The sequence below is a fragment of the Nycticebus coucang genome, chromosome 14 (assembly GCF_027406575.1).
Source record: "Nycticebus coucang isolate mNycCou1 chromosome 14, mNycCou1.pri, whole genome shotgun sequence".
In the NCBI taxonomy this organism is placed as follows: Eukaryota; Metazoa; Chordata; class Mammalia; order Primates; family Lorisidae; genus Nycticebus; species Nycticebus coucang.
The window spans coordinates 1178998-1188690 of NC_069793.1; the positions used below are offsets into that span (position 1 = coordinate 1178998).

Here is a 9693-nt window from a genome sequence, read left to right on the forward strand (position 1 = left end):
GCCATTCATATGTAGGTGATTATATATTGATTTCATAGTAGTATTGAGTACATTGGATACTTTTTTTTCTATTCTTGAGATACTTTATTAAGAAGAATATGTTCGGGCGGCACCTGTGGCTCAGTCGGTAAGGCGCCGGCCCCATATACCGAGGGTGGTGGGTTCAAACCCAGCCCCTGCCAAACTGCAACCAAAAAATAGCCGGGCGTTGTGGCGAGTGCCTGTAGTCCCAGCTACTCGGGAGGCTGAGGCAAGAGAATCGCTTGGGCCCAGGAGTTGGAGGTTGCTGTGAGCTGTGTGAGGCCACAGCACTCTACTGAGGGCCATAAAGTGAGACTCTGTCTCTACAAAAAAAAAAAAAAAAAAGAAGAATATGTTCCAGCTCCATCCAGGTAAACATAAAAGATGTGAGGTCTCCATCTTTTTATGGCTGCATAGTATTCCATGGTGTACATATACCACAATTTGTTAATCCATTCATGGATCAATGGGCACTTGGGCTGTTGCCATGTCTTGGCAATTATGAATTGGGCTGCAGTAAACATTCTGGTGCAAATGTCTTTGTTGTATAATCATTTTTGATCATCTGGGTTATATACCTAGTAGAGGAATTGCAGGATTGAAAGATAGGTCTATTTTTAGTTCCTTTAGTGTTCTCCAAACTTCTTTCCAAAAAGGTCATATTAGCTTGCATTCTCACCAGCAGTGTAGAAGCATTCCCTTTTCTCCGCTACAACATCTGTAGTTTTCGGATTTTGTAATGTGGGTTAATCATACTGGAGTTAGATGATATCTCAAAGTGGTTTTGATTTGCATTTCTCTGATGATTAAGGATGATGTGTTTGTAGGCCATGCACCTGTCTTCATCAGAGAAGTTTCTGTTCAAGTCTCTTGCCCACATAGAAATGGGGTTATTTCTTCTTTTCTTTTTTTTTTTTTATTGTTGGGGATTCATTGAGGGTACAGTAAGCCAGGTTACACTGATTGCAATTGTTAGGTAATATTTCTTCTTTTCTTATTGATAACTTTGAGTTCTCTGTAGATTCTAGTTATCAGACCTTTGTCGGAAGCATAACCTTCTTCTCCAAAAAAATCTTCTCCTATTCTGAAGGTTGTTTTTTTGCTTTACTTACTGTGCTCTTGGCTGTGCAAAAGCTTTTTAGTTTGATCAGATCCCTGTAATGTATTTTTGGTATTGCTTCAATTGCCCAGGAGGTCCTCCTCATAAAATATTCTCCCAGGCCAATTTCTTCAAGTGTTTTCCCTGCACTCTTTCTAGGACTTTTGTAGTTTCGTGTCTTAAGTTTAAATCTTTAATCCAGTGAGACTCAATTTTTGTTACTGGTAAAAGGTGTGGGTCCAGTTTCAGTCTTCCACAGGTTGCCAGCCAGTTCACCCAGCACCATTTATTAAATAGGGAGTCTTTCCCCCACTGAATATTGTTGATGGGCTTGTCAAAGATCAAATGATGGTTAAGTAGCTGGGTTCGTCTCTTGGTTCTCTATTATGTTCCATAATCTACCTCTCTGTTTTTATGCCAGTACCATGCTGTTTTGATCACTACAGATTTATAGTATAGCCTGAAGTCTGGTAACGTGATACCTCCTGATTTGTTCTTATTTCTGAGTAATGTATTTGCTATTCAAGGTTTTTTCTGGTTCCACATAAAACGAAGTACTGTTTTTTCAAGTTCTTCAAAATATGACAGTGGTGCTTTAATAGGGATTGCATTAAATCTGTAGATTGCTTTGGGTAATATGGACATTTTAACAATGTTGATTCTTCCCAGCCATGAGCATGGTATACTTTCCATTTATTAACAAATTCAGCTATTTCTTTTCTGAGTTTCATAGTTCTCTTTATAGAGATCTTTCACGTCCTTTGTTAGGTAAATCCCCGGATATTTCATCTTCTTTGGCGCTATTGTAAAGGGAATAGAGTCCTTGATTATTTTTTCAGCTTGACTATTGTTGGTGTATATAAAAGCTACTGAGTTGTAAGTATTGATTTTGTATTATGAGACACTGCTATATTCTTCGATCACTTCTAAGAGTTTTGAAGTTGAGTCCCTGAGATTTTCCAGGTATAGGATCATATCATCAGTGAAGAGTGAGAGTTTTATCTGCTCTGACCCTATTTGGATACCCCTGATCGCCTTCTCTTGCCTGATTGTGATGGCTAAGACTTCCATTACTGTGTTGAATAGCAGTGGAGACAGTGGGCATCCTTGCCTTGTTCCTAATCTGAGTGGAAATGTTTTCAATTTTACACCATTAAATATGATATCGGCTGTGGGTTTGCTGTAAATGGCCTCTATCAGTTTAAGAAATGTCCCTTCTATGCCTGTTTTCTTAAGTGTTCAGATCATGAAAGGATGCTGGATATTATCAAAAGTGTTTTCTGCGTCAATTGAGAGAATCATATAGTCTTTGTTTTATTGATGTGATGTATTATATTTGTAGATTTGCATATGTTGAACCAACCCTGTAACTCTAGAATTAAACCAACTTGATCATGGTGTATAATTTTTTTTTGATGTGTTGTTGTATTCTGTTTGCTAAGATCTTATTGAATATTTTTGCATCAATATTCATTAATGATTTGGTCTATACTTTTCTTTCTTTGTTCAGGCCTTTCCTGGTTTAGGTATCAGGGTGATATTTGCTTCATAGAATGTGTTGGGAAGTACTCCTTCTTTTGTATGCTTTGGAAAATATTGTATAATATAGGTACTAGTTCCTCTTGAAAGGTTTGATAGATTTTGGATGTGAAGCCATCTGGTCCTGGACTTTTCTTTTTTGGGAGATTTCATATTGTTGATGCTATTTCAGTGATTGATGTAGGTCTATTCAAGATTTCTAATTCTTTCTGGTTGAGTCTGGGAGGGTATTGGTCCATTTCCTTCAGATGTCCATCCCTTCACCCTGAGTCTATTTTTATCATTTAAGGTAAGATGAGATTCTTGTACACAGCAGATATCTGGTCTGAGTTTATGTATCCAGTCAGCCAGCCTGTGCCTCTTTAGAGGACAATTTAAACCATTCGCATTAATTGACAGAATTGATAAGCCTGGTTGTGTTTTGGGTGTCATGATTTTCGGATATCCAATGGACATTTTTAATCCCGCCAAACGCAGTCCACACGGGGCAGCCACTCTCCCACTGTGGGTGCCGTCAGAGCTGGAGGTTCTACACCCCGTCCCACCAGACACAGCCCAAATTGAGGGTCAACACTACCACTGGCTGGGCATAGTCATAACCAGGGGACTGCTCCTCCTCCCACTGAGTGTCCCTTTCTTCCCACAACCTCTTTCTTCCCCGTTAGTCACAGATTCCATCCTGATGGTTGGCAGTCCACACTAAGCCCAGATCTCTCAGGACAAGACAAACACTGTGCTCTGCAGGGGACAGAACTTCAGACCACCATGTGAGGGGGGAAAGGGTGGACTTGGGAGTTTGGACTTATAGGAGAAAATACCTGTTTAATTTTATGCCTGGTGGGGTGGTGTCTAGGTTCATAAGTGGGACCTCCCTGGAGAGAGACCTGGAGTTTAGCAGCTCTCTCCAGCAAGGTAAAATGAGAGGTCTTTTGTTGCCTGCTTTTTCGCAGATAGCCTGCGGCAGGCCCCCTGCTTGGGGGAGCAGTCTCCCCTCCTCTAGTCGATAGGCTTTGTATCTGAAATTTGTTTTGTTGAATGGTCTTTGGCGTTACAGCTTGCAGAACTTCTTTCTTGGCTCAGCTCTCCCCACCTATGGTTCCATAGAGTCTGATTCCATTCAGTTTTTCTTCCTCTTCTCAGGAGCCACTGCCGAGAGTTGCTACCAGTCTTCCCAGAATGTACCGGCTTTTTGGTCTGGGAAAGGGGCCATTGGTGTGTGACTGTCCAGGAAGATCCCTGGGGCTGTCCCAAGCCTACTTTAATCTTTTTTTTTTTGAGACAGAGTCTCACTATGTCGCCCTCAATAGAGTGCCGTGGCGTCAAGCTCACAGCAACCTCAAACTCTTGGGCTTAAGTGATTCTCTTGCCTGAGCCTCTCAAGTAGCTGAGATTACAGGTGCCCACTACAAGGCCTAGCTATTTTGTTGTTGTTGTTGTTGCAGTTGTCATTGTTTAGCTGGCCTGGGCTGGGTTTGAACCCACCAGCCCTGGTGTATATGGCCAGTGCCCTAACCACTGAGCTACGGGCACCGAGTCCCCAGCTCAGTTTTGTCCCTCAGTTTAGGAATTGAGCAGGTTAAATTTCAGGTCTGATCTTGTTGACAGGGATTCCGTTTCTTACATTGATTATGTGGTTTAGCCTCTTTTTATATCCTTATTGATAAAACATATGCTTTATTGTTACTGGTTTCATTTGACAGGAAATGAATTTCAGACACCACAACTCTCACTGTGGGTGCAGCGTGAAGGCTGGAGCTCAGCACACATCACACCTGCCAGTCCTGGCCAGGGTGAAAGCCCCCAGGGGGTGTTAATGCCGCTCGTTGGTGTGGGTTGGACAGCTACCAGGACTTGGGTTTGCTCTTAACTTGCACAGAGTTGATTTTCTTTCCAGCCCCACAGGAAAGGGAAGTGTGTTATTGAGTTGTAATTTACATAGCCTAAAATTTACCCAGTTTAAGTGTGCAATTCAGTGAATTTTAGTAAATTCATAGGGTTGTGCACACATCACAATTCAGCTTTCGAGTTTGGTCTCTCTCGAAGTTTCCCCCTCCCCTGCCGTGAGCAGGAGTCCCCGTGCTGTCCTCCATCTGCTCCTTCACGGTGTTGTAGCATGGTCAGTGCTTCATCCCTGGTGCCCAAATAACATTTGCTGTGTGGCTGTACCGCATTTTGTTTACATTACAAGTTCGTCAGTTGAGGGACATCTGAGCTGTCCCCGGTCGGCCATTGTGAATAATGCTGCTATGAATACTCATGTGGTGTCTTGGGTGGATATAAATTTCCACCTGTCTTGATGCTAAGAGTGACCTGCTACATCGTGTAGCAAATTATGTTTAAATTTTTCACAAAACTGTTTTTTTTTTTAGAGACAGAGTCTCTCTCTGTCACCCTGGGTAGAGTGCCATGGTGTCACAGCTCACAGCAACCTCCAACTTGGGCTCAAGCTATCCTCTTGCCTCAGTTTTTCCATTTTTAGTAGAGACAGGGTCTCGCTTTTGCTCACACTGGTCTTGAACTCCTGAGCTCTGGCCACCACCTGCCTTAGCCTCTCAGAGTGCTAGTATTATAGGCGTGAGCCACCATGTCCAGCCTTCAGGAAACTTTTGTTTTCTAAAGTAACTGTACCATTTAGACACATTCCCATCAACATTGTACATGGATTCCAGTTTCTCCACATCCTTGCCACCACTTGTTACTATCTTTTTTAATTAAAAAAATTAAAGCCAGGCTGGGCAGGTGGCTCACGCCTGTAATCCCAGCATTCTGGGAGGCTGAGGCGGGTAGATTGCTGAGAGACCAGCCTGAGCAAGACTGAGATCCAGTCTCTATTAACAATAGAAAAACTATAGCGGTGCCTGTGGCTCAGTGACTAGGGTGCCGGCCCCATATACCAAGGGTGACGGGTTCAAACCCGGCCCCAGTCGAATTGCAACAAAAAGTAGCCAGGCACTTTGTGGTGGGCACCTGTAGTCCCAGTTACTCAGGAGGCTGAGGCAAGAGAATCACCTAAGCCCAAGAGCTGAAGGTTGCTGTGAGCTATGTGATGCCACAGCCTCTACCGAGGGTGATAAAGTCTCTGTCTCTAAAAAAAAACATATATATATAGAAAAACTAGCCGAGTGTAGTGCCTGTAGTCTCAGCTTCTTCTTCCTCTTTTTTTTTTTAATTAAATCTTAGCTGTGTACATTAATGCAATCATGGGAGTCCCAGCTTCTTGGGAGACTGAGGCAGGAGGCTCTCTTGAGTCCAGGAGTTCGAGATTGCTGTGAGCTGTGATGCCATGGCACTCTACTTAGGGTGACAGTGTGAGACTCTGTCTCAAAAATAAAAGAAAAAAAAAATCTTTTGTGGGCGGCGCCTGTGGCTTAGTCGGTAAGGCGCCGGCCCCATATACTGAGGGTGGCGGGTTCAAACCTGGCCCCGGCCAAACTGCAACAAAAAAAAAATAGTCGGGCGTTGTGGCAGGCACCTGTAGTCCCAGCTACTCGGGAGGCTGAGGCAAGAGAATTGCCTAAGCCCAGGAGTTGAAGGTTGCTGTGAGCTGTGTGAGGCCACGGCACTCTACCGAGGGCCATAAAGTGAGACTCTGTCTCTATAAAAAAAAAGAAAAAGAAAAAAACTTTTTTTTTTTTTTTTTTTTGTAGAGACAGAGTCTCACTTTATCACCCTTGGTAGAGTGCCGTGGCGTCACACAGCTCACAGCAACCTCCAACTCCTAGGCTTAGGCGATTCTCTTGCCTCAGTCTCCCAAGTAGCTGGGATTACAGGCGCCCGCCACAACGCCCGGCTATTTTTTTGTTGCAGTTTGGCCGGGGCCGGGTTTGAACCCACCACCCTGGGCATGTGGGGCCGGCGCCCTACCCGCTGAGCCACAGGCGCCGCCCCGAAATAAAACTTTTGTGAGAGTGTATTTTGCTCTGTCTCTCAGGCTAGAGTGCAGTGGTGTCATCATAGCTCACTGCAGCCTGGAACTCCTGGGCTCAGGTGATACTCCTGCCTTAGCCTCCCAGAGTGCTGGGACTACAGGCACCCACCATATTCAGCTCATTTTTCTTTATTTTTTTGAGACAGTCTCACTTTGTCACCCAAGCTAGAGTGCCATGACCTCAGCCTAACTCACAGCAACCTCAAACTCTTGGCCTTAACCCATCCTCCTGCCTCAGCCTCCCGAGTAGCTGGGACTATAGGCACCTGCCACAACAGGTGATTTTTCTGTTTTTAGGAGAGATGGGGTCTCGTGCTTGCTCAGGCTTGTCTGGAACTCCTGAGCTCAAGGGATGCTCCCACATTGGCCTCCCAGAGTGCTGGAATTATAGGCGTGAGCCATGGCTACTGACCCAGAACTTGCGATTTTGAAAGTCATGGGGGCCGGGTGCGGTGGCTCACACCTGTAATCCCAGCACTCTGGGAAGCCCAGGCAGGTGGCTTGCCTTGAGCTCAGGAGTTTGAAACCAGCCTGAGCAAAAGCAAGATCCAGTCTCTAAAAAATAGCTGGTGTTGTGGCAGGTGCCTGTAGTCCCAGTAACTCAGAAAGCTGAGGCAAGATCTTTTGAGCTTAAGAATTTGAGGTTGCCTGCTCGGGAGGCTGCGGCAGGAGAATCGCGGAAGCCCAAGAGCTGGAGGTTGCTGTGAGTCCTGTGACATCATGGCACTCTACGGAGGGCGGTAAAGTGAGACCCTGTCTCTACAAAAAAAAAAAAAAAAAAAGAATTCGAGGTTGCTGTGAGCTATGATGCCATGGGACTCTACCAAGGGTGACAAAGTGAGGTTCTGTCTTAAACAAAAAAAAAAGAGAGAGAGAGAGGAAAGAAGGAAGGAAGGGAGAGGAGGAGAGGGGAGGAAAGGAAGGGAAGGGGAAGAAGGGAAGGGGAGGAAGGAAGGAAAATAAAAGTCAGCCTTGGCTGGGCGCAGTGGCACACGCCTATAAGCCCAGCACTTGGGAGGCTGAGGCGGGTGGATTACTTGAGCTCATAGGCTCCAGACCAGCCTGAGCCAGAGCGTGACCTTATCTCTTAAAAAAATAGCCAGGTGTTGTGGCAGGTGCCTATAGTCCCAGCTATTTGGAAGGCTGAGGCAAGAGGATTGGTTGAGCTCAAGAGTTGAGGTTTCCTGTAAGCTATGACGCCACAGTACTCTACCAAGGGGTGACAAAGTGAGACTCTGTCTCTAAATAAATAAAAGTCAGCCTTGGGGGTCTGCGTTTTTGCTCAAAGCACATGTTGGAAGCTCAGAGTCGGCACTGACTTGGGCTGTCTGTCCCCTCTGTCTGCACAGCTCCTGGCAGGGCGCATACTGGCATCCCAGACGGAGGCCTTGTCCAGGGCCCTCACCCACCATGTGGGGGCAGCTCCCATAGGGCTCCATCCCCCACCTGCCTATAGAGAGGCAGAGACAGAGACATGTCACCGAAGAGCAGCACATGCCCAGGGCGGAAGCCTAGTAACATTGACGTCCAGGTGATTTTAAATTAAAATGTCATTTTTTTGAGAGAATCATTTCAATCTTTCTTTTTTATTATAATCAGCTGAAATTCTGCCATCCCAGGGCATTTGGACATATTTGTTTCTGTTCTTGTGAGTGCCAGACAGGTGGCTCAGCACATGGGCGGCAGCTTAGCGTGAGGGTGGGCCGTGCTGGTGAAGCGTCTCCCGGCACTGACCTCCCTCCTTCCAGGGGAGCCACACAGCCAGGTCTTGTGCACCCAGGGCCTGCTCATGTCCCCTTTCTGTCTTTATTATTATTATTATTATTATTTGAGATAGAGTCTTACTACGTCACCCTCAGTAGAGTGCCATGGCTTCACAGCCCACAGCAACCCCAAATTCCTTGGTTCAAGTGATTTTCTTGCTTCAGCCTCCCGAGTAGCTGGGACTGTAGGCATCCACCCCAATGCCTGGCTATTTTTTAGGGACGAGGTCTCCTCTTGCTCAGTCTGGTCTCGAACTTGTCAGCTCAAGTCATCCTCCTGCCTCGGTCTCCCAGAGTGCTGGGGTTACGGAGGTTGCAAATAATACTGTGGATGACAGCATTGTATGTGAATACTTATCTGCATGTATCATTTCTTTTGTTATTTATTTATTTTCTTGTTGTCAGTCCTTCAGTCCCAGTATAATCTGCAGGAATATTTGTCTTGTTTAAATTCCTAACGCAAAAAACTGATCAGTGAGTACGGACATGTTCCCACCTGGTTGGTTGTTTGCCTTTGCTCTCTTAAGCCAGGAGAATATGGGGAGGGCTGGGCTCCCAGACCCCAGTGGGGCTTATGTAGGCCACACCCAGAAGTGTCCTGTGTGACTCTTGTTTTGTGGCCAGGCAGCAGCGTCCCTGGTGACATGGTGTGTCCTTCCTTTTAGGACTGGAAAGACCACCAGCAGGTGTGCGGGCAGTCAGCAGCCGTCACCGTGCAGGCGGACGACGTACACGTTGCCGAAAGCGTGATGGAGAAAGTGACCGTCTGAGGGGCTGCCCGTGCTCTGCACCGTGGTGAGGCTGCAGCAGGGTGAAGACTCCACCTCCCAAGACTTTGGGGGCGCTGAGGCAAGGCAGTTGTGAACAGTGAAGAAACTTGCTGGCCAAGTTACCAATGGACTTGAGGGGCCTGTGCCTGGGGCGCGGAGACTTGGAGGGCTGGTGGCTTCCTGAGCCCACCCTGAACTGCCCGCCCCTCACGGTGCTTTCTCATCTCTGGGCTCAGGAGCATCCCATCCTGCCCATGGTATGCCCTGTGATGCGTGTATATACGTGTTGTGTCTGTCAATGAAGTTGTAAATAAAGTCTCCCTGCCCCTGGGGGATGGCTGGTTCCACTCCGGCCCTTGGGTGCTTTCTGCTGCACGCATCCTAACTGCAGTGGGCAAGGTGGGCCCCAGTCCACAGCACTAGGCGAGGGCCTCATTGAGCACCAGGAGAGTCTCACTCTGCCCTGTAACACGAGGCTGCTGTACAGGGACTCTGGCCTGTCCATGTGAGGCTGGGCCTGGACAGTGAGCTCGGCAGAGGCTTCTGTGTGCAGAGTCCCCGGCTCCTTCTTTG

General features: G+C 46.5%; 1 protein-coding gene across 2 annotated transcripts in view; it reads left to right on the plus strand.

Moving 5' to 3' along the window:
• DEAF1 (DEAF1 transcription factor) overlaps window positions 1–9467 on the plus strand; it is a 46623-nt gene extending 37156 nt beyond the window's left edge. For both annotated transcript variants that reach the window (XM_053562755.1, XM_053562756.1), the window contains exon 12: window positions 9016–9467. In XM_053562755.1, coding sequence (XP_053418730.1) covers window positions 9016–9120 — 105 coding nt within the window. In that variant the 3' untranslated portion in view covers window positions 9121–9467. The remainder of the gene's footprint in view (window positions 1–9015) is intronic.
• Window positions 9468–9693: the final 226 nt, after the last annotated feature.